Source organism: Solanum lycopersicum, chromosome 8 (assembly GCF_036512215.1).
Source record: "Solanum lycopersicum chromosome 8, SLM_r2.1".
NCBI classification, from domain to species: domain Eukaryota; kingdom Viridiplantae; phylum Streptophyta; class Magnoliopsida; order Solanales; family Solanaceae; genus Solanum; species Solanum lycopersicum.
This window is the reverse complement of record NC_090807.1, coordinates 61,217,627-61,245,254: the sequence shown is the minus strand read 5'-3', so window position 1 is coordinate 61,245,254 and position 27,628 is coordinate 61,217,627. Positions and strand designations below refer to the sequence as shown.

The window sequence follows — 27,628 nt, the reverse complement described above, 5'->3', positions numbered from 1 at the left end:
TTTATGATTTTTATTTGAAAAAGATATTAATCACTAATAACGAAGATGATTACTATTTGAAAAATATCAATAAATCAATAATAAAATTTTTTTTATCTAAAGCAAAAAAAGGATTTTTTAAAAAAAACAAATATCCAGAGCATATGTTTTTACGCCCAAAACTATGTTTCTTTACTATTAAAACTTACACTCTAAAATTTAAAACTTAAACTCTATAAATTTAAGCCTTACATTCGTGCCTCGATACGTTTTTGGTACGCCCGACTCGTCGGAACTCGCCCCAGAAAAACGTACCGTGTTTGAAATTGTTTACATTTTATGTTAAAACAAAACCGACAGCTCATGATTCCCTTTTTCCTAACTTTTTTTAAAAAGAAAAATATTTTTTGCCTATTTTATTTTAAAATATTTCACTTTTTTTTTTAAATATTTCACTTCATCTTTTGTATTTGTGTCTTCGTTCTTTCTATTTTCGCTTATTTTCTTCTCTATCTTCATGGACAATGACATCGAAGTGAGTATACATGGAAAGAAATTCAAAACACCAAAAATTTGAAAAATTGACTTTTAAAGTTTTAAACTATGTTTGTGAATGTTCTATTATTCCGTATTATAAGGAGAGGTCTATTTTCGTCCAAATAAGCAAAACATAACTTTAGCAATAAAGATCCAATTCGTAAAAGTATGAGTTTGTCCATGTTTATTAAAAATTTTAAAGTTAAGGCATTGTATCCCCCTCCTAAATATATTCACTTTTTGGATTTTAATTTACAACATTTGGATCCAGGAAAAAAAAGTAAGTTCGTGAATATTCTATTACTCCATATTACAAGGAGAGGTCTATCTTCGTCCAAAAAAAAAAAAAAGCAAAACATAATTTTCTAGCAACAAAATATCCAATTTGTAGAGATACGAATTTGTCCATATTTGTTTTTAAAATATAAAAATTAGGCTAGGGATTATATTCCCTCCTAAATATATTCACCTTTTGAATTTTAATTTACAACATAAGCGTCCAAGAAAAAAAAACTAAGTTTGTGAATGTCTTAGTTACGTTCGTAAAAGAACTTCACAAAAAATAAGAAGGTTTGTGTCGATTATTTAAATAAAACAGAAAAGGATCAAAACTATCTTTAAATTATTCGAAATAGTTTAAATATATCATTAAACTAAATATATATTTCGGTCAAAAAATATCTTTTTCGTCAAATAGTGTTTGTAAACACCTAACCGATAAACTAAGCTTTCAACTTGTTTCAAGTGGTGTCAATTTATGTATTTATATTTATAAAACTAAAACTTAATCTCTATATACATAATTTTCCGACAAAGGAATATCGCACTACTGAAACACAACCCGTTGCCACATAAACGAATTAAATCCCTAATTTTACTATATTCCTCCTCACTTTTTTCCTTTTCCTTCAGAAACAATTTCATGACCTTTTTCTTATTTTTTGCGGCAAGGGTTTCAAAGTAGACATAAATTTCGAAACAATGTCAAAATTCACTATTAGTTCATTCTAGGGGTGGCAATTTCAGCCCATATTAATAAAATGAACCCATTTTGATCATATATAATGACTTGGATCGCTCATATTATAATTGGTCAAATATGGGCTTCAAGCTATTTTAAAAGTCTCTTCAAATATGGTCAAAATGGGTTCAATATGGGTATCCTTTTGATCCATATTAGATCACTTATTTTCACTTTCACTCAATAAAAAAAATTTAGAGATAGGTTGGTGGAAGTTGGGATGGAGGAGGGGGGAGGAGAACGCCCAGGAGGAAAGAGTATTCTTTTTTTTTTTTGAAAAAAAAAAGGGTATGTTGGTGGAAGGTGGGGTGGGCGGCTGGGGGTTGCCAGGGGCGGGGTATGTGGAGAGGGATACATTTATGTTTTTAAAAAATAAATTTTGGTTAAATGAGTTAGAACCATTTTGATCAAATCATATTTGATCATATTATATTTGGATGGATTATCATCCAATCCATTTTTTCTCAAACCATATTCAACCCATGCAAAACCAATCCAATCCAATCGTTTGCCACCCCTAGCACTCGAAACATCGTATGCAAGGAGATATCATTTTAATTCAGCTAATCGTTTAAATTTGACGGTTTGGTCTTTGTTAGATGACAATAAGTCTTCTATGTAAACTCAACATCCTTTATTGATTAGGATAGCTCTTTTCTATTTGTATTCAAACTCTATCATGTACATCATCAATATATATATATATTATGGCAGCCTTGGTTACCTGCAGCAGTGACCAAGTTTCTGTCCTCTTCCTTAAGTTTCAATTTGGTATCAAGAGCCAACTTTTTTTTCTTTCTTTCCGCCACCATGGACAACTCCAACCAGTCCATTGCCGCTGCCGTTCAGCCACAGTCATCCTCTTCCACACATCTCTCCATAACTGACTCCAACTCCCAAACAATTGCCCTTCCCGGCCTTCCGATAAAACTTGATCGCGAAAATTATTACCTTTGGCAATCTACCGTATATTCTGCCTTTGAAGCCTTTGATTTGGAGGGTCATCTTGATGGAACTAATGCTCCATCCGCCACTATCTTAACCACTACTCAGGACACCTCTGCATCCACAACAAATCCAGCCTTCACGGCTTGGAAGAAACGCGACAAAATCCTTCTTCTTTGGCTCAAAACTACCATGAGCCATTCTATCCTACCTTACGTAATGCACATTCGTACCACTCGTGAAGCTTGGTCATATCTTTCCAACCTTTATCAATCTCAATCCCGAGCTCGCGTCATGCAACTTCGCCACCAACTCCAAACCACCACTATGAGTTCTTCAACCATTATGGACTATGTTGACAAGAAACGAACTATATCCCATAGTCTAGCCCTTGCTGCCCGTCCCATAACAGACGAAGAACTTATGAGTGCTATTTTGTTCGGACTAGACTCTTCCTATGGACCTTTTTGCTCTGCCATTAACCCTCACCTTGATAACCTCACCACTGACTCACTTCTTGGTTTACTTCTCCAAGAAGAGGAGAAACTAGCTGAGGAAACCAAATCCTTCCAACTTCAAGCCAATGCCATATCTCGTCAATACTCCAACCGCTCTCCCATCACTGGATATCCTAATCAACAAAGTGTCACCACCTCTCAAAAATCCTCCACTCGCCCGACCAATACCAACCTCCCTCGTTCCTCTAATAGATAATCACCTCGCATAATCTGTCAAATATGTGAGAAACCCAACCACCATGCTCGTAATTGCTACAACCGCACCAACATGGATACTTACCCACCAACCCGATCCTCTAACCGTCCACAAGCCAATATGGTTACTCCCTCGACTAATTCTATGATGTCTCCTTCGGCTATTATTGATAATTCATGGTTTGCGGACTCAGGTGCTACCAATCATGTTACGTCAGACTTGTCTCAACTATCTATTCACACAGACTATAATGGTGAGGATCAGCTTGCTGTAGGTAATGGCCAAAAACTCTCTATTAATCACATCGGCTCCTCTAAGCTTTCTTGCGCTACTCGACCTCTTCATCTTAATAAAATTCTTCATGTTCCTTCCATCACCAAGAGTTTACTGAGTGTTTCTCAATTTACTAAAGATAATAATGTCTTTATGGAATTTCATCCCTCATGTTGTTTTGTGAAGGATCCTCAGGGAAAAATACTACTTCGCGGGTCAATTGATGATGGTTTATATCGTTTCGATGGTGGTGGGCTTCCTGTTATCTCATCCTCAACTCCTCGCGCCTTTGTCATATCTCGAGCATCACTCCAAGTGTGGCATGAGCGCCTTGGTCATCCCCATGAGCAACTTTTACGTCGTCTAGTCTCTAGTTTTAATCTTCCAGTGACTTCCAACAAAATGCTTGCAGTTTGTGGATCTTGTCAATTAGGAAAAAGTCATAGGCTCCCGTTAGCATCTTCCTCAAGTCGTAGTTTATTCCCTTTCGATTTGGTGTATTCTGATGTTTTGGGACCTTCTCCGCATCTTTCTATTAATGGAAACAAGTATTTTGTTCAGTTTCTTGATGATTCTACTAAATTTGTTTGGATATTTTTCTTGTCAACAAAATCACAAGTATTTGATGTTTTTAAATACTTTCATAAGATGGTTTCCACGCAATTTTGCAGAAACATCAAAACGTTGCAAACTGATTGGGGTGGGGAGTATCGTAATGTGTCTTCATATGCCCAATCCATCGGCATAACTCATTGTCTCTCTTGTCCTCACACTCATGAACAAAATGGGGCTCCAGAAAGACGTAACCGCACCATTGTGGAGAAAGGACTAACTTTACTTGCTCACGCATGTCTTCCATATCAATACTGGGAGCATGCTTTTTCTACCGCCACATACCTACATAACCGTACCATCACTCCCATACTATCCTTTAAGTCACCCTATCAAGCTCTATATCATCATCCACCGGATTACCAACTCCTTCGAAAATTTGGGTGTCTATGCTACCCTTTTCTACGTCCTTACAATCATCATAAAATTGATTTTCGCTCTCTTCCGTGTGTCTTCTTGGGTTATAGTTCGAAGCATAAAGGTTATCTATGTCATTATCCCCCCACCAATAGGATGTACATTGCTCGTCATGTGACGTTCGATGAAGATAGATTTCCCTATCCTCATTACAATAAGTTTTCTTCTTGCTCCAGTGACAACTCACCACCCTCATCCTTAACTTCTCTACAATCAATTTCCAATGCGTTTCCCACATCTGCTGCCTCACCTTTACTCCATTCACTGGCAGATTCCCCTTCCTCATCCTCCCTACCCACTCGAGTCCTACCAGTACCTCATTCATCCACCACAATATCTCCACCACACAATACATATCCGCCCACCGTCGCGTCCTCTGCTTCAAGCACATATCAGAGTGATCCCACATATTTCCGGCCTGCTACTTCTTCCAATCATCATATGACCACACGAGCTCAAACAAATTCCCTCAAGCCTAAAACACTTGTTGTATCTCGCCATCCTACCCCAGTTTCATCCGTTATAGCCAGTGAACCAAAAACCTATAAGCAAGCTGTATCCCCTCCTGAGTGGTTGTGCGCCATGGAAGCTGAATATCAAGCATTGCGTCGTAACTGCACTTGGACACTTGTTCCCTGCCCTCCCACCGCAAATGTGGTGGGTTGCAAATGGGTATACCGTATTAAGCGACGAGCAGAAGGTTCAATCGAAAGGTACAAAGCTCGCTTAGTTGCCAAAGGTTTTCATCAAGAAGAGGGGGTGGATTTTCATGATACATTCAACCCAGTTGTCAAACCTTCAACCATCAGACTTGTTTTATCTTATGCAGTGACTAAAGGTTGGGCTCTTAAGCAATTAGACGTTAGCAATGCATTCCTTAATGGTGACCTTACGGAGGTTGTTTACATGTCTCAACCACCAGGCTTTATTGACAAGTCTCACCCACATTTTGTGTGTCGCTTGTCGAAAGCGTTATATGGACTAAAGCAAGCTCCTCGCGCCTGGTTTCTCAAGCTCAAAACATTTCTTCTATCGCATGGTTATACTTGTTGTTACTCTGACTCATCCTTGTTTGTCCGTCATACTCCTTCCTGCACTACCTACCTCTTAGTTTATGTGGACGACATCATCATAACGGGTAGTGATCCCTCTTATATATCCTCATTCACCCAATCTCTTGATCTTGAGTTCTCTTTAAAAGACCTTGGTAATCTCTCATTTTTCTTGGGTATTGAAGTTAGTCGTGTCGGATCTGGGATGCATCTCTCTCAAACTAGCTACATTCGAGATTTACTCATTCGAACAAAAATGACAGATTGCAAGCCTTCTCCTTCTCCATCGGACACCACATTTCAGTTGTCCAAACATGGTGAAACCTTTGATGATCCATCATTATTTAGGAGCATTGTTGGCGCTCTTCAGTATGCGACCATTACGCGACCAGAGATCTCCTTCTCAGTTAGTCGTGTTTGCCAATACATGCAGAATCCTACATTAGATCATTGGAAAGCCGTGAAACGGATCCTTCGCTATCTCAAAGGCTCCCTTACGCATGGTATCTCCATCAGTCCATCCACTTCATCTAGTATACATGTCTATTGTGATGCAGGGTGGGCTGCTGATCCTGATGATCGTCGTTCTCATCATGGCTTTGCTGTATGTTATGGTCCTAATCTAATCAGTTGGTCCTCACGGAAGCAAAAGGTAGTAGCTCGGTCCAGCACTGAAGCTGAATATCGTGCCATTGCATTTGCCGCATCAGAAGTATCTTGGATAGCTAGTTTGATCAAGGAACTCCAATTACCTTGTCCTTGTCCTCCTGTGATATTCTGTGATAACATCAGTGCCATTTATCTCACTGCCAATCGTGTCTTTCATCAAAGGTCGAAGCATATTGAAATTGATTATCACTTTTTTCGCGAAAAGGTTGCTCGTGGCCAGCTTTGTGTTAAGTACATTCCTTCCACTGATCAAACTGCTGATGTGTTCACTAAAGCTCTAAGCTCCCCTCGTTTTGCTCATCTACGATCCAAGCTCACTGTCTCCAAACCCAACATGTGCTTGCCGGAGGGTGTTAGATGACAATAAGTCTTCTATGTAAACTCAACATCCTTTATTGGTTAGGATAGCTCTTTTCTATTTGTATTCAAACTCTATCATGTACATCATCAATATATATATATATATATATATATATATATATATTATGGCAGCCTTGGTTACCTGCAGCAGTGACCAAGTTTCTGTCCTCTTCCTTAAGTTTCAATTGTCTTAATCCACAATAACTCATTAGTTAGTTTTTCTCTCTCTATATATATGTATATCAAGATTTCATGTAGAGAAATTACTCATTAATATATATTAGTATATTATAAAATAATAAAGAATTAGATATACATATATCTTATCCTTTTTCATACTTTATTTATGAAATAACGTTATCTTTCTTGTGTCATATTTTATGGGTAATAAAATTACTCCATGTCATAGACTGAATTGGACAAATCTGCCCCTCATAATTACAAAGCTCTTCCCCAACTTGGAAACGTCCAAAGAATATATGTAAGAAAATGACATTTTTCAAAGTTTAGGAAGCTTCACATTTTTAAGTTTTTCAATTTTTAACAGCACAAGCACTCCAAGTTTTTTAATTTCCTTTTTCTTTTACTTGAGAAAACTTGAAATAATTAAAACTCTTGTGCAATATTTTGAGAACCCGTGATATACCCATTACTCATCATAATTTATCATGTTTGTACTTAAAAAAATATTGACAAGAAAGAAAAAATTTGCGAAGTTATTAGGAATATAATTTCGCCAAACATAGTATAAGAGAACTTACACAAATTTCGCTAGTTTAGGAGCTATTTATTTAGATATTATCTAAATTGTAATATTACTTATGCTATAAGATTTTGTGGCCCCCAGATAAGTCTAGATACATGTATTCGGATATTTGTAATTCATTTTAGGTGTAATTTGTTCTAGATATATTATATTCAAGTAGATTCGCATGTATCTAAGATACATATTAGCAATGTTTGCTTGCTCCCTCATCTTTCTCCGATCTTACGCCACTACTTTCCATATATCTGATATCCAGATACATGTGAATCACTTCAGATACATATATCTAGAGTGTTTCTAATGCGATTCATATGTATCTGAGATACATACCAATAAGAAACAAAATGCACAACCATAATTTTTTCCTTAGACGTTACATTTTCTCTTGATTTTTATTACATAAATTTCTCTGTTAAATTTTGGCTTTTCAATATTCTTAGGAATAGCAATGAAGCGGGCGACCTTTCAATATTCTTAGGAATAACAATGAAGTGGGCGAGTCAGATTTTGCCTTGTGGAGATTTATAAGCTAATACGGAACGAGGAAGGTTGCAGGTCTATGGAGATTTAAACAAAACAAAAGCTAAAAAAAGAATATGACTCTAGTATTCTATCATGATATAATTTATCAAATTAAATATTATATTCATCAAAATAATATAATATAATACGATAAAATTTAATAAAATACATTATGAAATATAATATCCATCTGAATAGTGTGTTACTTCTCAAAGTACATTAAAAAAATATCATTATATATTATAATACAGGAAAAATCTATATAATAATATAAAGTCGAATCTTGAATCGCTGATGTGGTATCCTTCAATGGCCAACATTTGTAATTATATGTTTTCTCTTCTTTTTTTTTTTTTAATTATTTCTGATTTTCTCCAATAAAAGTGGAGTTAAAACATCATAGTAATGTGGGTATTTTCAGTGCTGAAACCTTATTGTGAATATATATACTTGAATAGATTCCATCAATTTGGACGCTCAACGGAAAGGAAAGACTCAAGTCTCGGAGTGATTATTCGAGTGGCTAAGGCAAGTGGATTTCTAACCCTTGTTAAGCGTATGAAATTCGTGTATTTTCTTGTGTGGTGTTGATAATAATTTGAAGACTTCTTGCTTATTTGTTGGTGTTGTATTCCTTGTTGTAAATTGTGCTTTGTTATTAAAATGGTTATCTCCTCATTTTTCATTTGAGCATGTCATTTGCATTGTATCTAAGACATGGTTGTGATAAGAGTTAAGTCATAAGACGATGTACCATTTCGAGGATCGTATTGCGTGCCGCGATGGATATTATATTTCGAGGGACGTATCGCGCGCCGCGACGGTTACTATCATCGAGAGTCGTGTCGTGCGCCACGACAGATGCATGGACAGATATGTCCCCCATGGGTCCCAGACTGAGAGATAGTGGGTGTGTATCGTTAGGGAAGACATGCATCACTATACTTGACATTGCATATCATGGCATTACACATTTTTATTATTGCTGAACTTGAACACGTGTTTTGCTGATCTCGTGAGTGTTTCTATGTGAAACTTGTGAATGTTGAATATTGACTTGTTATTGAGAATATGTAAACTGATAGAGTGAGGCTATTGAGTTGTGTGTTTGATAAATTGTGAACTGTTAGGCTGTAGCGTGGAGGTTCGAATAGGGTGTAAGGAGTACCCGTATTTTGTTCACTTAACTTGTGTTTAAAGGTTTGCTTGCTGGGTACCGTGTGGTTTGGTACTCACCCCTTGCTTCTATAAATTTTTTGTAGGTTATGAGCCCAAATCTTTGTGATACCTTCCATTCTCTTCGTTTCCGAGGCATCTTGTGGAGGATTGTGAGGTTGCTGCTTGTCATCTCAGCAAACTTTCCTACTCCAGTTTATGACTTTGTTTTTACTTGAAAGATAACTTCATTTTAGACTCGTATTCTTACTTCAATTCTAATATTTACATTAGAGACTTGTGCACGTGACAAACAGGTTTTGGGGATTGAATTAAGTTGAATTATTTTCGTATTAGTAAGTGTTATCAGACTTTGATTTTATTTCCGCATTTTATCAAAATTATTGAGTTAGGTTGACTTGTCTCGATGGATAAGACGAGTGTCATCACACTCATTTCTGCATCGTGAAATGATATGAGTTTTATTAGCGCATATTCGTGGGGCTTGTCCCTTGATCGGTATTGATAATTATTATTTTAATTACTTCTTTGTTGAAGAGCATTTAAATTTCTTTTCTTACACTTGTATAATATTATTATTCTCTAAGTTGCCAAGATCTCAAGTTCGTATACGTAATTTTTTTACTTTAGTTACATATATAAATCCAATATTTTATCACTTTAATTTTTAAGAGTAAACAAGTTGGCACTCACCATGGAGTTGCTTAGACCTTTCATCTTCCTTTTTCTCTAGTTAAATTTTTATGCAGCACTATACAACTTGTTAGGTTGACAAATCTTCTTTTTTATTGGGTAATATGTTTTTTAAATGAAAGACTTACGATTGTAATTTCTTTCTTCTGAAATTAGTTTTGCTAATAAATTATGACGAAATGAATTTGATCACATCTCTTACGCATATATTATGAATAATATCATCCAGTTTATTCACTTGACAAAATTAATATACATTGTGTATCGGTCTTGCCTAAACTCAAGATCAAAACGTGGAACAAGAAGTAAATATAGGCTAGACCACATGTCATGTAGCGGTAATTCTGTAATTCATTGTTACCTCATTACTGATTGCACATGTAATATTCTTTAAAATGTATATTTATTAATGTTCACATGTCAGGTCAATATAATTTATGGATATGTCAATAAAAAGAAACCTATTATTAATTTAGACTAGGCACAATTTTAGAATGTCAGTTATGAAGAGAAGCTAATGAAAAAATTCCATTTTTTGTAGAATATAGTAGATATATTGGTTATGGTTGTGCATTATGTGTTCCTTTTAAGTTTTTTTTTTCTTTTAAACTTTTTATAAGACATTATGTTATGTTGATGTATTCTAATCACTGCCTTTATATGAATGGCAATTTAGTGGTGCGGTTTAATCTGTAAAATTTTAGTTTGTCTAACTTCGCTGCGTAAAATAATTTTTTTTCATTTTCAGCCTGCCCTGCTTTGCCTCGCATAAATTTTTTGATGTTTTTTCTTGATAAGTTTGATACTAAAAATAAAACTTATGAAATAAATTTGTTTTTTCATTAAGTTATATTAATTTAACAAATAATTACATAATTTTTTATTTTTTTTAGAGATCCATTGAGAAGCATGTAAGAAATCATGTAGTTTTGATTGAACTGTTTTCATTTACTATTTTATATATTTAATAATATTAAAGAAACTATCTTAACACATAATGTTCTATCATTTTTATTACATATAAATAGTTAAAATTAAATTTGAACTTGAACATGTATAAAATAATATAAACCCATTGGCATCCCTATTCTTTAAAGAGAGTGTTATTTGCTTATAAAAGGAGAGATAAACTCATAGTCTCATAGCACTTGTTAAGTCTAATCATAAGCATTTTCTCTAAAGTACTCTCCTTTCATTCTCAATACTTTAAAGACGAACAAGTTGTTGCTCGTAACATGTACTAAAACTTCAACACCTAATTGTTTTTTTTTCGTTTATAATAACAAACTAGTAACTGATTTTCTTCAATTGTTCTCGTTTTAAATTTTCACTTGTTTTTGTTTGTTGTAGGACGAAAATATTTTTGTTGATTTTTCTAGTACTGCTTTATTGTACAAGTCATGTTGTTGGCGCTAAAGATGATTTTTATGTTAATATAACAATTCTTGAAAGTGCAACTGCCCAAGGCGCGGGTATGTTAATACATAAATATATAATCTTAATTTCTTCAAAGAATATTAATCAGATATGGATTTGTTTTTGTGCACAGTATGTCTTGATGGAAGTCCACCAGCCTATCATCTTCATAGAGGACATGGTACTGGACTTGGCAGCTGGATTATCCACTTGGATGTTAGTTACTGCGACTGCTTAATTTATGAATTTTTATATCTGACACAAATTATTCAGCTTGGAGAAATAATTCATTCATATTTATAGGGAGGCGGTTGGTGTGACAGTATCACAGATTGCCTAAATCGTTCGACGACGTACTTAGGTTCTACCAAATATATGAGAAAAAAGGGTTTTTTTGACGGGATACTCCATAATACTTCCATAAGAAATCCAGGTGATCAATATAATGCATATCCTGTTATTGTTTGTGCGCGTGTTTGAAGTTTTAACTCTAATACATTGTTTGGTAGAGTTTCACAATTGGAACAGAGTGAGGGTAAAATATTGTGACGGTTCATCATTTACGGGTGATGTTGAACAAGTTGACACCGTAAGAAAATTAAATACTAGTATTACGTACGTGTATATATATATATATATGCATCTCTCATAGTCAACTAATCAAATGTGAAGCATTATTATTAGGAGAACAAATTATATTTTAGAGGGGCAAGAATATTTAAGGCTATTATGGAAGATTTGTGGAGCAAAGGATTGGAAAGTGCTGAAAATGTGAGAATATACTGTACTTTTAGTGCTTTACGAAAAAAAAATTGGAGTAGTATCTTGTTTGCTAAATCTCTACTAATATAATGACAGGCAATTCCATCGGAATATCAGCAGGTGGTTTGGCAACAATCTTAAATTGCGATAAGTTTAAATGCCTTCTTCCAGAAAATGCCAAAGTTAAGTGTGTTGCGGATGCTGGCTTCTTCATCAATGGGTTAGTCCTTCTAAAGAAGATTAATGATACACAATATCTTAACTTTATTAGCGTCTAATTCACTATTTATGCAGAAAGACAATAAATGGTACTTCATATATCCAAGAGATGTATCATAAAATTGTTAACCTACACGTGAGTTATATCTTCTCAATTAAAGTAATTTTGGTTAAGAATAAGAGCTATAAGTTGAATCTTTTCCTCTTCTGTTTTAAGGGATCGGCTAAGAATTTACCATCAGCCTGCACATCTGTAATGGAGCCAAGTTTAGTAAGCTTCGAAAACAAAAACAATTACTTTAATTAATTATAGTATGACATTACGGTTACTAATTGATGATATATGGTGCGGTGTTTTTTTCCTCAGAATATGGTTTCATACGTTCAAACTCCACTTTTCATAATCAACTCAGTTTATGATTCTTGGCAGGTGAAAAGAGACAAATGCTACTATTTCTCTGAATTTTATTTACTACACATAATTCTGATTATTCAAACACACAGATGAAAAACATTTTGGTTCCTCCACACGTTGATCCCCAACATGTTTGGGAGGATTGCTTGAACAATACAAATACATGCACGTCTAGCCAACATATAGCTATTCAAGGTTATAGTAATTAAATAATGTATACAACGTTACACATCTCTTCTTTGAAATTGAATTTATATGTTTTTTTAATGTATAGCCTTTGGAGTTGAGTTCTTGAAGACATTTGAGGGACTTCCCCCTTGTTTTACGAGGGGTTATTTCCTCACGTCTTGCTATTCTCATGGGGGAATACTTGCACCACCATACTGGTTCAGTTCTACCTCTCCTAGATTACTTAATAAGGTAATTAATTTGTTTTATCCATATAAAGTTACATTTTTTTTTATCATAACAAATTTTAATTTCTTTGTTATGTTAATTTATGTAGACAATTGGTGAAACCGTTGCAGATTGGTACTTTGAGAGAACAAGGTTTCAATGTATAGATCCGTACCCTTGTGTTAAAGTTTGCAAAGACTTAAATAATCACTGAGATGTTGGGAGCCCTCTTTTTTATATAAAATTCGCACATAACTTAATTTCATGCGCATCCTTGGTGAATTATTATTACTTGTGAATTAAGACAATAAATTAGAAAATCAATTAGATTAAAAAATTAAATAAATATAAACTTATTTTCATGATGAGAAAATAACGAAGATGCATCACATATTTTTTATTATGAGATATAAATTATCATGGTGATGTGAAATTACAAATGTAAAATTCATTTTTAAGTAAAATGGTAAGAAGGGCATTCTATAATAGGTTGTAGAAAGGGTGTTTTGTCATCCGCCTCATCATACGAATCCTTAATGCTACAATGGGAGAGTCCTTCTTTACACATTCTTTCGGTTTCTGCAGTAGGCATAGCATCATTTTCACTACCCCAATTTTCAATGCACAAACAATAACAAGCTCTTTCTACATTATCAGGATATGTTTTTTTATGTGTACAATTAACCGATGTCATAAATAATATCAAGCAAAATACACAAATATACTTCAATTTTATCATCTCATCACCAATTATCATTTTATTCATTTTTTTCATACACAATTGACTATGGATTGAAAAAATCTCATATATATATATAGATGAATCATTTTTTTTGGTCCTCTTCACTCAATGGTTTCAAAAGTGACATGCATGAATGAGCGGACAATAAATGACTTCTCATATTAATTAATGAAACTTCATTAATTTTTTTTTTTTGAAACGATATAATTACGTTAAAAAAGCTCAATTCATCAAATTCATATGAATATATGAGCTTTTTTAGCCTTTAACATGGAAATTCATGAAATAAATATTTGTTTACTCATAACGTACATGTCTAAATATAAGTAAGGTAGATTAAGTTTGTGACTCCTACAAATAAAATGTATAGCGATCTTTATTAAAATTAAAATTTATCAATAGGAATAAATATAAGTAAGGTAGATTAAGTTTCACCTTACAAATTTTTCAAATAATTACTTCATTGATTAATTGAGAAAATATAATTTTGGGGAAAAAATTAGGCACAATCCCAAGCAGAAAGCGATAATTTGGAAAATTAGTATAGGAAAAAAAAACTAATTAAACAGAGTTCAAGCCATCGACGTGTTGTTATGCTTTATTGCCTTTTAATTTATCTCTTAGCTTTTTCTTATTTATTAGGGGAAGTTTGTCTCTCTTTAATAAATATTTATAGTATTTTCCATTAATTTGCCAAATGAGTGAGTTATTAGAATTATTTTTTCAATCTTCAAATAGAATTTATGTTCAAATGCCTTCATAGCTTTCAAGGTTAGAGCGATCACATATTTAGACCTCTTTATTTATTGGGATAATTTCAGAGACCTCCCTCCAGGTTTCGCTCTATAATATTCATTTTCGTGTGGTTTACAGTATTACATCTATCTTCCTAACTTTCATTTTCTTGTAACCATTCTTTAAACTTATTTAAAATAAATATAAATTAATTTAAATTTGACAATTTTACCCTTACATTTGAAAATTTAGATCTAATTTTCAACAATTTATCTCTATTTGTTGGATTATATATCTTCTTCGTTCATAGAAATATTTAACTAGAACAAAATCTGAACGTTTTTATCGAATTTCTCTCTTGTGGAGTTCATTTTTATCTTCTATTTTAAGAAATTGTTACAGGCAAATGATGGGTTATTGTGAAGGAATAAATCTATGTGAATTGGTAAAGGTGAAATTGAGATGAAGAGTTAATATTGGGTGAAAACGGTGGGTTAGCTTGAAAGAAGACTTTGATCTTCGTTGGATTAAAAAATGTGTATGTGTGATGATTCATTTTTAAAATAATTTATTAAATGAGTTGTTTGTTATATAATAATTATTAATATGAAGAAATAAATATAAAGAAGAGTAAAATTGTCAAATCAAAATTAATTTATATTTATTTTAAATTGGTTTAAAAAATGGTTACAAGCAAATGAAAACTAGAAAAATACACGTAATATTATAAACCACAAGAAAGGTGAGTATTATAAAGCGAAATCTGAAGGGATGAAATTATCCCTTATTTATTTAAGAGTATATTTAAGACAACAAAAGTAACTTTTGGTGTATATAGAATATTAATGAAGGATATACCTAAAATATTTACCCCCTTCAAAACAAAATTCCCAAATCTCTTTCTTTTATTTCCTTAACAAATTAGAAAAGCAAGAAAATAGTAAATTAGGGATGTTGGAGTTTGTAATAGAATTATAATAATATGATAAATGTGAATACTTTAATACTTTCTCCATTCAGAAATGTTTGTCATGTTGTGCTTTTCGAAAGTAAATTTAATTAATTTTTTAAGGTAAATTAGATTACATTAATTCGATATTTTAAACAAAAAAATTAGATATTCTAAAACTATATGAAAAGTACTATAAATAATAATTTTTTTCATGTTAATATGATAAAAAAATACATCTTAAAATATTAGTCAAAATTTTTATAATTTAACTCTAAAAATAAAAACATGACAAACAATACCTAACGGAGAGAGTAATAAATAAAAATTTCAAAAGAAAATTAAGTGAACATAATTTGAATTAAAGTTATTGAATTGAACTCGATCTAAATTATACCTCGAAGGCCTAATTGATAATATAATTAATCACGAGAATTACCATTTGAATACTCCACATAATTTGAATTAAAGCTATTGAATTGGACTCAATCTAAATTATACCTCGAAGGCCTAATTGACAATATAATTTAATCACGAGAATTACCATTTGAATACTCCAAATAGTGGGCTGTCTTCTTCAAATTTCAAACACCAAAACTAATAAATTCTAATACCATTATATCAATTTATCAAATTCAGCACAACACTATATTGTATTATTTTATAAACTTTTCTAATTTTGTGTCAGATTTTATTATTCTAATTTGATATGATATATTTTTCATTAAAAGTTTATATTATTTGTATTCTTATTTCATAATATTCGCATATATCCTTTCTTTTTAGTTCTCATTTGTAGAATTACATTTAACATGTTATAATTATTCAATTCATATATGTCAACTAAGATAATAAGACCTCTTTGTGAAAGTTAAAACTTTAGGCCCCCAAAACTTATTGAAACGATCTATTGATAATGAACTATGTTCAAACTATTTAAAACTCGCATATTTTTAAAGGTGGAAGCGTGATGCGAAGTGTTTTATGTAATTATATAAATCGACAGAGAGTAGCCATATATATATATATATATATATATATATATATATATATATATAATTTTATTACTAAAAAAATAAAAGTAAAACTTTCAATTATTAAACAAATAAATTTATTAAATAACCTATAATATGTAAAAAGATATTATGATTTTTATTTGAAAAACATATTAGTCACTAATAATGAAGATGATTACTATTTGAAAAATATCAGTACATCAATAATAAAAAAGATGATCTAAAGCAAAAAAAAAAAATTAAAAAATATTCAGAGCATATGTTTTTACGTCTAAAACTATGTTTCTTTACGATTAAAACTTACACCCCAAAATTTAGGACTTACACTCTATAAATTTAAGCCTTACATTTGGGCCTCGATACGTTTTTGGTACGCCCGACTCGCCGGAACTCGCCCCAGAAAAATGTACCGTGTTTGAAATTGTTTACATTTTATGTTGAAACAAAACCGACAGCACATGATTCCCTTTTTCTTAACTTTTTTTTTTTTTAAAAAAATATTTTGTGCATATTTTATTTTAAGATATTTCACTTCATCTTTTGTATTTGTGTCTTCGTTCTTTCTATTTTCCCTTTTTTTCTTCTCTATCTTCATGGACAGTGACATCGAAGTGAGTATACATGGAAAGAAATTCAAAACACCAAAAATTTGAAAATTTGGCTTTAAAGTTTTAAACTATGGTTGTGAATGTTCTATTATTCCGCATTATAAGGAGAGGTCTATTTTCGTCCAAATAAGTAAAACATAACTTTAGCAATAAAGATCCAATTCGTAAAAGTATGAATTTGTCCATATTTATTAAAAATTTTAAAGTTAAGACATTGTATCCCCCTCCTAAATATATTCACTTTTTGGATTTTAATTTACAACCTTTGGATCCAGGAAAAAAAAAGTAAGTTTGTGAATATTCTATTACTCCATATTACATCTATCATCGTCCAAAAAAAAAAAACATAATTCTAGCAATAAATATCCAATTTGTAAAGATATGAGTTTGTCCATATTTATTGAAAAGGTTAAAAAAAAAATAGGCTAGGGATCGTATTTCCACCTAAATATATTCACCTATTCAATTTTAATTTACAATATAAGGGTCCAGGAAAATGAAAACTAAGGGTATGTTTGGTATGGAGGAAAATGTTTTTCATGGAAAATATTTTCCTAGAAAATGTTTTTCGGGAAAATAAGTAGATTTTGGATTTATTTTCTCATGTTTGGTTGGTGAGTAGAAAATATTTTTTGAAGATGATTTCTAGTGTTTGATTTATGAATGAAAAATGTTTTTGAGGGACATCTTTACTTTTACCAAAGTAAAAATTAATTTATGAAATTGAAAAATATTTTTTATAAACAAAACTATTATTTTTTTGGGGTGGGGGGGGGGGGAGGCAAGGGGAAGGATAGGAGTGAAAAAATAAAAATTTGAAGTTGATAGTATTTTTAAAAAAACAAAATTAATTTTTTGGGGGGTTGGGGGTGGGTGGGGGCTGCCGGGGGGGAGGGGAGGGGCGGGGGAGGGTAGGAATTTAAAAATAAAAATTTAAAGTTGAATTATTTTTTTTTGAAAAGCAAAATTAATTTTTTGGGGAGGGGTTGGGGTTTGGGGGGTGGCCGATGGTGGGTGGGTGGGGGGTCAGGGGTGAAAAAATAAAATTTCAAAATTATATATAATGTGTTTGGCTTGATATCGGGTTGACATTTTAAAGTTAAAATCAAACCAACCCAATATAATCGAATTTTTTTCTTCAAGATCAAACCAAGTCAAAACTAAATCGTAATCGATTTTTCTTTTCGATTAACAATTTGATACGATTTTCTGTTCGATTTTATTCGCACCTAATTATGACCTCACATATCATGCTTCTGCTATTGAATGTATCTAGGTCAATTTTGCTCAAATGAAAATACAGAAGTACATATAAAGTTCTCTATATTTTTCAAGAAATTAAAAATTTCTTCCGAGGCAAAAAAACTACTAAAAAAAACATAGGACCTAAAGTAGATACGAAAAATGACGAAAGCATAATTAAAAATTTCAATCAAAGTATCGCCTATAAAGGGTTTTTTCTTCCGATGTGAATTCATTTACATGGATTTTAAAAGATATCTTATTTAGTTATTCTATTGGAATGTGAATGATATACAATATATACAGATCACTCAATTAATATTCTCTCTAATCTTGGTTTCACACTGAAAATAACAACAAAAAAACTTATGAGAGTATCTTTATTCTAAAAAGAATATATTAACAGTAATTTAATTATGATCTACTCTTAGACAAAAGCCAAACTAACGTAACTACCTTGAAGTTGAAAACTCTTAAATTCTTCGATTTATCAAAATAAAAAGCTTTCCTAATTGATAAGATTTTCACTTCATTAAAGGTCTCTTAACAAAATCAGTTAACCATTGATAACATTATCTTTTTTTTAGGAAAATATTTATGCAATCAATTTATATAATAATTCCATTTCATATTCTGTATTTAGTGCTAATTTATGCATTACATATCTATTTTTTTTTTTTGCTTAGCAAATTTAATTACGTAATATATAATATCCTTACGTGCATTATTTTCCCTTTACCAAAATTGATATTTGTTAATGCAATCACTCTTCTTCTTCTTCTTTGGCGTAGCTATAAAATGGTAACAACTATCAACTTATCTTATTCATAATTCACTCTCTTGTAAAACCAAGAAAATGAATTCTAAAGTATTTTTCCTTTTATCTATTTTAGCTTTGTTGGCTTTCTCTAAACTTACTTTAGTTTCTTGTAGAAAGGCCAAAACCAACCATGGTTTAGATGGATTCACTCTTGAGCTTATCCATCGCGATTCTCCTCTCTCTCCCTACTATAACCCTTCCACCACCCCTTCACAACGCCTCCGAGATGCATTCCAAAGATCTTTCTCTCGAGTATCTTTCTACACGAAAGCTTCCATCCATCCCACCACACTCGTCAATCATGCTATTCAATCAGACGTCATTCCAGATTACGCAGATTATTTAATGAAAATTGCCATTGGTACTCCCCCGAGGAAAACCTATGCCATTCTTGACACTGGGAGTGACTTGACATGGATACAATGCAAGCCATGTAATCGTTGTTACAAGCAAATATTACCAATCTTCGATCCTAAAAAAAGCTCAACGTATAAAACAATTGGATGTCAAAGTAAGGAATGTAAGTTCGTAAGAGAGTCAACTTGTGGAAGTAAAAATGTTTGTGAATATGAAGTGCATTATGGTGATGGTTCTTATAGTATTGGTGATGTTGCTTCTGACACATTCACATTTGATTCAACTTATTCTAAAAAGGTCAATGATATTTCAATTGAAAATGTTATTTTTGGTTGTGGACATCATAATGGTGGCAATTTTGGCAACCATAGTGCTGGGATTGTGGGATTAGGATATTCAAATATCTCGATTATTAATCAACTTGATAAACAAATTAAAGGGAAATTCTCATATTGTTTAGTCCCAAATGGTGATTTATCACTACCTTATCATTCTCCTAATACTACTAGTAAAATTAATTTTGGTCCTAAGGCATTTGTATCGGGGACTAACGTTCTTACAACTCCTATAATTCGAAAGAAGTCTGTTGTATTAGGCTACGATCTATTCTACTTTTTAAATCTCGAAAGTATTAGCGTTGGAGGTAAGAAGTTAGAGTTTAAGTCTTCACAACTCATGAGTTCTTCCGATGTTGCTGATGAAGATTTGGGAAATATTATAATTGATTCTGGGACGACATTGACATATCTCCCTGAGAATTTTTACGACAGATTTGAATCAATTTTGGTGGAAACGATTAAAGGTAAAATTAAATTGTGTGATTATATTTTTAAAGTGTACATATAGTACTAATAAATGATTTATATTATGTCTCAACAGGATCGAGGAAAATAGCTCCCCCGGGTGTGGACCTACCCATATGTTATGAGACGAAGAGCGTTGTCGAATTCCCTAACATTGTGTTCCATTTCACGAATGCTGATGTCGAGACGTTACCTATGAATGCATTTTCAAAAGTTGATGAAGAGTTGACTTGTTTGACAATTGTGAAGGGGGATCTATATGGTATTTATGGAAACTTGGCACAGATGAATTTTCTTATTGGATATGATCTTGTAAATCACAAGCTCACTTTTTTGCCTACTGATTGTACCAAACACTGATAACTTAGGATTATAATATCATATTTTTAATTAATTAAGCACTGCTACATGATGAAATTTGGCCTTTAATTTGTTTAATAGGAGTACGAAGCCTAAAGGTATAAAATATTAACAAAAATTTTAAAATGATATATAAAATTTTATGTTAATCAAAACGATAAATCGCTGGAGTCCGCTGGAAAAAATAAAATCGCTGCTAAATTTACTAGTCCTATTTAGTAACAGTAGAACACGCAAAGAATATTCTCTCTAATATTGGTTTCTCATTGAAAATATAATCGTGCTCATGTATTAACAAGAAAAAACTAGATAGTATGTACAACATAATGAGAGTATCTTTTTGCTATTTTTTTATTTATATATTTAACAGTATTTATTTAGTTATTTATAAGCTGAAAACAATCAAGAACTCAGATCTTATATAAAAATTACATAGAAGAAAATTGTTTTTCTTTTAAAATCCATGTAAACTTAGAGAATTCAAAGCAAAACAATATCTTTGTAGGTAATACCTTAATTGGAAATATATTTTAGCCATTTTTTGCATTTATCGTACGTCTTATATTTTTTGTAGTCTTTTTTTTGTCCTCATAGATATTTTTAATTTTGTGAAAAAATATAAAGAACTTTTGCAACTTTTTTATTTTTATTTGTGTAATATTGATTGCATAAAGATTTTCCATAAAAATAAGATAATGTTACCAATGGTTAACTGATTTTGTTAAGAGACATGTAACCAAGTGAAAATCCTATCAATTAAGAAAGCCTTTTATTTCATAAATCGAAGGATTTTAGAGTTTACAAGGCATTTACCTTAGTTTGGCCTTTGTTTAAGAGTATATCATAAGTTTCTTAGCTATTATATTTGTTTTATATAATTTTCAATGTGCTTTACTTAAATTTATGGACTATCAGAAACAACGCTATCCTATAAATGTTCATAAGATCGAGCTGACTTTATATATTGAGATAATTAGGATGATTAAGTTACTAACTATAACTAACTTAACTAATCAATTCAATAAATGTTACTATTTCGTATTGTTTGTCATGATTTCTACTTTTAGAGTTAAACTATAAAAATTTTGATTAACATTTTAAGACGTATTTTTTCTATCATATTAATATGCAAAAATTGCAATTTATAGTATTTTTCATATAGTTTTAGAATATCTAATTTTTTTGTTTAAAATTTCAAATTAATGTGATCTAATTTAACTTTGAAAATTAGTCAAATTGACTTTCGAAAAGCATAATATGAGAAATAATACCGAACGAATGGAATAATTAATTAGCTGCTTTAATACTGGAATGACCATTCTGCCCCTTCTTTACTTTAACTATTGGAAATAAGAAAAGTGATTGTAGCAAACCTATGGTATTATCTTTATTTCTTCAATGAATATCAATTGTTGATTATATATAATGAAAACTCTACACCTGAATGAATGTTGAATGAACTCAAGAATGTACACCTATTTTCTCAGCATTTATGCGTTACGAGTACAAGGTCTTCTGCTCATATACATATCATCCTTTTCAAATCTAACTTGTGAAATTATACTGCACATATTACTATTGTTCTCCATATTTCTATTCATATCACTTTATTTTTCAACATGTAAATTAGGATTCACACTTATTTTAATCCAGACTTCCAAGCAAGTTTCACTAGCTATATGACCTCACATATCATGCTTTTGCAATTAAATGTATCTCAGCAATATTATTATATCTATCATACGAAAATACAAAAGTACATAGAAAGAAGTTCTCTATATTTTTCACCAAATAAAAAAGCTCTACATGGGCAGAAAGACTACTAAAAAAAGCATAGCACCTAAACTAAATACCAAAAATGACTAAAACATATTTTCAAATTTCAATTGAATTGTCGCCTATAAAGGTCTTTTTCTTTCTATGTGCTCTTAATTCATTTAAATGATTTTTAAAAGATAAACAATTTTTTTTTCCATGTGATTTTAAATTTACTCGTCTAGCAATATTATTGGATTACTTGATGTGAATGATAACATATTGTAAATATTCTCTAGACTATTGGTTTCATACTGAAACTATAGTCGTGCTCATGTATTAACAACAACAACAAAAAAAACTTTTGAGAGCATCTTTTTACTAAAAATATTATATTAACAGTATTTAATTAGTTATGTATGATCTTCTCTTAAACAAAATCCAAACTAACGTAAATGCCTTGTAAACTCTAAAATCCTTCGATTTATGAAATAAAAGGCTTCTTAGTTGATAAGATTTTCACTTGATTAAATATATGTCTCTTAACAAAATCAGTTAAACCATTGGCAACATTATCTTTTTTAATGAAAAATTTTATGCAATCAATTTGTAGAATTCCATTTCATATTCTATATTTAATGCCAGTTTCTATATTACATGTATTTTTTTGTTTATCAAATTTAATTACGTAATATATATATATCCTTACGTGCATTTTCCCCTTTACCAAATTAATATTTCTTAATGCATTCACTCCTTTTTTTCTTTTCTTTGCCTATCGATAAAATGGCTCTAATTATCAACTCCTCTTATTCATAATTTCCTCTTCTAAAATGAATTCTAAAGTATTTTTCCTTTTATCTATTTTAGCCTTTTTGGCTTTCTCCCAACTTGCTTTAGTTTCATGTAGAAAAACCAAAACCAACCATGGCTCAGATGGATTCACTCTTGATCTTATCCACCGCGATTCTCCTCTGTCTCCTTACTATAACCCTTCCATCACCCCTTCACAACGCCTCCGAGATGCATTCCAAAGATCTTTCTCTCGAGTATCTTTCTACACGAAAGCTTCCATCCATCCCACCACACTCGTCAATCATGCTATTCAATCAGACATCATTCCTGATTCCGGAGATTATTTAATGAAAATTTCCATCGGTATGCCCCCAATGAAAACCTATGCAAGTCTTGACACTGGGAGTGAATTGACATGGGTACAATGCAAGCCTTGTACTCATTGTTATAAACAAATATTACCCCTTTTCGATCCTCGAAAAAGCTCAACGTATAAAATAATTGGTTGTCATAGTAAGGAATGTGAGCTAGTAAGAGGTAAAACTTGTGACAAAAAGAATGTTTGTGAATATGAATTGCATTATGGTGATGGTTCTTATAGTTTTGGTGATGTTGCTTTTGAGACATTCACATTTGATTTAACTTCTAATAAGGTTGATAATATTTCAATTCCACATGTTATTTTTGGTTGTGGACATAGTAATGATGGCACTTTTAGCAATCGTACTACTGGGATTGTGGGATTAGCAGATTCAAAAATCTCTTTTATTAATCAACTTGATAAACAAATTAAAGGGAAATTCTCTTATTGTTTAGTCCCAAATAATGATATATCACCATCTTATCATCCTCCCAATACTACAAGTAAAATTAATTTTGGTTCTAAGGCAGTTGTATCGGGGCCTAACGTTCTTACAACTCCCATAATTCGAAGGAACAACGATATATTCTACTATCTACATCTTGAAAGTGTTAGCGTTGGAGGTAAGAAGTTAGAGTTTAAGTCTCCACAAGTCACGAATTCTCCTAGTAATGCTAATGAAGACTTGGGAAATATTATAATCGATTCTGGCACAACGTTGACAATGATCCCTGGTGAATTTTATGACAAATTGGAATCAACTTTGGTGGAAATGATTAAAGGTAAAGTTTATTAAAGTATGAGACCATTTTTAAACGTATAATAAATCATACTTTTAGTTATTTATTCATTACATATATTATGTCTCAACAGGTAAGAGAATAGGTGGTCCGCTTCCCCTATGTTACGAGGCGAAAAGCATTGTCAATAAAATTCCTAACATTGTGTTCCATTTCAAGGATAATGCTGATATCGAGTTGCTACCTATGAATACATTTGCAAAAGTTAATGATTTGAGTTGTTTTTCAATTGTTAAGGGGTATCCTAATTTTGCTATTTATGGAAACTTGCAACAGATGAATTTCCTTATTGGATATGATCTTGTAAATCACAAGCTATCTTTCTTACCTACTAATTGTACCAAACACTGATAAATTTGGATTACAATTTTATATTTTTAATTAATTAACCACTTTGTATGTAATGAAATTTGTATGGGAGTATGTATGTATTAGTTATTTAAATGTCCTTTTCTTGAAGTTCATAATAATTCTAAATTATTGTAATCTAATTTGATCAGGATTTTCCGATTGAAAAGTAGAAGAAAAAGAAGGCAAACTACTAAGAGTAATACCATGTTAATTAGAATGTATTAATACTGTATTATATATGTACATGTTAATTTTTTTGAATTTGGACTGTGTTAACTTTTTTCCCCCCAAAAATTTATTTTATGCTCAATAAGACAGAAGATTGATATTTTAATAATTGTGAAGTCAATTAATTCATCTGATTTCTCTCCATGTTTTGAAATTCACAAAGATAAGATATGAAATCTGGAAATTTAGAACTTCTTTAAAGACAATGATTAACTATTCAAAAATATATAAATACATGTTCACTCTCCATCTAATACAAGGCATACCTTTGTATTTTTCTAAAAGTAGAAATACAGAGTGACGATAAATTCAAGTCATTTAAGAGAAATTATCCGATTAAATACTTATGTCCAGTTTTAAAAATTACATTTGGTGATCTCTAAACAATAGAATGAACTAACTCAAATGGAGGGCCCAAATATTCATCAAGAATACAGAGACTATCAAATTCATGTCATTCACCTATAATCTTATTCTCTTTTAGATAACGATACATATAATAATCAGTAAAGAACGAGATATAGTATTTCAAATCTCTCATAAGCTTAATAACCTGCATCAAATTAAAAACTAAAAACTTTGGTTGACTTAATACAAGTGACAAGGTAACGGAGGAGGTTTGGTTTGATAGTCCTAAATCCTACAATGTTACACGTAAAACCATCAACTATTGTCATCCCACAAATACATATGAACATGGTCTAAAATGATTTAAGCAACCAAGGAATCAGTTGTTGATAAGAGAAAGAAATCCTGAACCAACAACTATATCCACACACAACACCAATTATCCGAAACAAAGTAGAATTCAACCGTCGATAGAATCAGAAATCACAAACCAGATTCAACGTCAGAGAAGAAAAACGAACCTGAAAGTGATGAACAAAGTTTCCAAATAGTGTTTTAACAACAAATAGAGCTGAGGTTCACAGGAAATGAAGAGTCAACGTTGACACACACATAAGGATCTACTAAAATAAGATCAGAGCCTATTTCTAAAATAGAGTAAAAACATATTGACATGAGCTTATAGGCTTTGATACCATATAATCAAATGAAAGATCTTTTTTTATCTTATTTCAGTAGCTAGATGAGCAATGGATAAATACAAAACATTAGGTTCTAATTAAGGAATAAAATTAAGAGGGATTCCTATTATTTGCTACCTAAGTATTGTTGGATTTTAAAAATAAAGGTGTGAATGGAAAATGAAGAGTTGCGACTTTTATGAAGAGTTGTGACTTATATGAAATGTTGCGACTTTGATGAAAAGTCGTGACTTTTATGAAAAGTTGCATTTTTTATGAAAAATTGTGACTTTTATGGAAAGTTGTGACTTTTATGAAAGGTGACGACCTTTCTGAAAGATTGTGACTTTTCCAAAGGTTTGTGACTTTTTCGGTAAGGCACAATAAGAACCTTTTCGCACTATCCTCTGTTTTCTATAAATTGAGGGATTTCCTCTCATTTTAAAAAGAATTTTTTATGCACTTTTTCTTCAACTACTAAATTTAGTATTCTAAGTGTACTTTACTGTCGTTGAGTGGTTCGCTGACACCGGAGTTTTTGGTATCTATACTCTGGTGATTGAGATCATTTTACCCTGGGAGGTCATATTCCAAATCAAACCTCGGATACTAGAGGGGAATAATTTCCTTAAGGGGACACTGTGAATTCAGTGGACTTGATCTTTTTCCTATTAAAAATTTCCAGATTCTGGTACGTGTTTTACAAATTTTTAGATTTGTGAATTAATTTCAGTTCTTCTATTCTTCTGTTCTTCACTGGTTCATTAAACTTGGTAACTTCGTGTTTCTGCAAAGTTTGTTGGAATCGGTAAGATTCATTAGACACATATTAACAACAATTCTTCTTTAAGAAAAATATTTCGTATTTTTTTAAAAAAAAATATGTTTCTGATTCTAGTTTCGCTACTAGTTTTAATTTTCTAGTTGTGAAAATGTTCTTAAACTTTGTTTTCTTACAAAGATGTTCAAAGTTTTGGTCTACGTATGTTTGGAATACAATATGAACAACAATCTTAAGGAAATTATTATACTGTTACTATTTTTTGTATTCTAATGATTGAGAGAATCTGATCATGGAAATAGAAGATAAATGCATTACTTCTCCATAATTCGTTGCTTTGTTTAGCAAGGTCGAAGTGAGAATGTAACAAAAAAAATTTATGGTATTCTGTTTGAAGATTACGAGGTAACCTTCTTATTAAATTATCTAAGGAGGAAAATAGTTTCTAAGAGTTATCATCTTTGGTTTTTAATTTTTTTTATGTGTATCTTGGGAAAAAGATCTGCAAACCATATGCTGTGGTATGAATTTTACTTCGCAAATATTGTTGCTTTTAAAATTCTTTAGTTTGCAAAAATGAGAGATGCATATTTTTTATTTGATAAAATAGTATGTCAAAACGTTATAGTTGGAAGACTATTTGATAAGAAAAACATTTCTATGTGATAAAGAATATGTGTTATTCTGTTTGGAGATTTTTTTTTTTGTAGTTTTGTACTCTATGAGAAATGTTAATGTGTCTCATTTTGTAGACTAAAAACTTTTGTGGTTTTATACTCTGGATAAATTGGACTATGCAATTGGTTTGAAGAATATGAAAACTTCACATAATAAGTCAATGTTGTACTTTTGATTTTCTATAAACTTCAATGTAATATAGAAATAAATTGTACAATTTCTTTTTGTCCTTATTGTTAGTATTTAAAATACTAAGTGGTATGTCTATTTATGAT

At 31.5% G+C, this 27,628-nt stretch overlaps 4 protein-coding genes across 4 annotated transcripts; all 4 read left to right on the top strand.

Moving 5' to 3' along the window:
- Window positions 1-10,823: 10,823 nt before the first annotated feature.
- LOC101249672 (pectin acetylesterase 8-like) lies at window positions 10,824-12,135 on the top strand. Its single transcript, XM_019215091.3, has 7 exons — window positions 10,824-10,973; window positions 11,087-11,208; window positions 11,286-11,368; window positions 11,456-11,585; window positions 11,662-11,741; window positions 11,837-11,923; window positions 12,011-12,135. Coding segments are annotated over exons 1-7 (549 nt in total). The 5' UTR covers window positions 10,824-10,971; the 3' UTR covers window positions 12,056-12,135.
- Window positions 12,053-13,209, top strand: LOC109120850 (pectin acetylesterase 8-like). The gene is made up of 7 exons (XM_069288200.1): window positions 12,053-12,134; window positions 12,209-12,269; window positions 12,351-12,404; window positions 12,501-12,563; window positions 12,638-12,743; window positions 12,823-12,968; window positions 13,054-13,209. Exons 2-7 carry the CDS (start codon window positions 12,243-12,245, stop codon window positions 13,156-13,158), a joined length of 501 nt encoding a protein of 166 aa, XP_069144301.1. The 5' UTR covers window positions 12,053-12,134; window positions 12,209-12,242; the 3' UTR covers window positions 13,159-13,209.
- A 5,841-nt stretch (window positions 13,210-19,050) lies between these two features.
- On the top strand, window positions 19,051-20,614 carry LOC101263929 (aspartic proteinase CDR1-like). The gene is made up of 2 exons (XM_004246001.5): window positions 19,051-20,215; window positions 20,293-20,614. Exons 1-2 carry the CDS (start codon window positions 19,093-19,095, stop codon window positions 20,574-20,576), a joined length of 1,407 nt encoding a protein of 468 aa, XP_004246049.1. The 5' UTR covers window positions 19,051-19,092; the 3' UTR covers window positions 20,577-20,614.
- Window positions 20,615-23,164: 2,550 nt separating this feature from the next.
- Window positions 23,165-24,778, top strand: LOC104648985 (aspartic proteinase CDR1-like). The gene is made up of 2 exons (XM_010327337.4): window positions 23,165-24,269; window positions 24,361-24,778. The coding sequence occupies exons 1-2, from the start codon at window positions 23,165-23,167 to the stop codon at window positions 24,636-24,638; spliced, it is 1,383 nt and encodes a 460-aa protein (XP_010325639.2). The 3' UTR covers window positions 24,639-24,778.
- Window positions 24,779-27,628: the final 2,850 nt, after the last annotated feature.

What these genes read in the sequence shown, in the direction of transcription:
- LOC104648985 (XM_010327337.4), top strand. Translation starts at nt 23,165, where the DNA reads ATGAATTCTAAAGTATTTTTCCTTTTATCTATTTTAGCCTTTTTGGCT. An exon ending in TTTGGTGGAAATGATTAAAG is followed by an intron (nt 24,270 to 24,360) that starts GTAAAGTTTATT and finishes ATGTCTCAACAG; the next exon opens with GTAAGAGAATAGGTGGTCCG.
- LOC101249672 (XM_019215091.3), top strand. An exon ending in TACTTCCATAAGAAATCCAG is followed by an intron (nt 11,586 to 11,661) that starts GTGATCAATATA and finishes ATTGTTTGGTAG; the next exon opens with AGTTTCACAATTGGAACAGA. An exon ending in GATTGGAAAGTGCTGAAAAT is followed by an intron (nt 11,924 to 12,010) that starts GTGAGAATATAC and finishes ATATAATGACAG; the next exon opens with GCAATTCCATCGGAATATCA.
- LOC109120850 (XM_069288200.1), top strand. Translation starts at nt 12,243, where the DNA reads ATGTATCATAAAATTGTTAACCTACAC. An exon ending in CTGTAATGGAGCCAAGTTTA is followed by an intron (nt 12,405 to 12,500) that starts GTAAGCTTCGAA and finishes TTTTTTCCTCAG; the next exon opens with AATATGGTTTCATACGTTCA. An exon ending in CCAACATATAGCTATTCAAG is followed by an intron (nt 12,744 to 12,822) that starts GTTATAGTAATT and finishes TTTAATGTATAG; the next exon opens with CCTTTGGAGTTGAGTTCTTG.
- LOC101263929 (XM_004246001.5), top strand. Translation starts at nt 19,093, where the DNA reads ATGAATTCTAAAGTATTTTTCCTTTTATCTATTTTAGCTTTGTTGGCT. An exon ending in TTTGGTGGAAACGATTAAAG is followed by an intron (nt 20,216 to 20,292) that starts GTAAAATTAAAT and finishes ATGTCTCAACAG; the next exon opens with GATCGAGGAAAATAGCTCCC.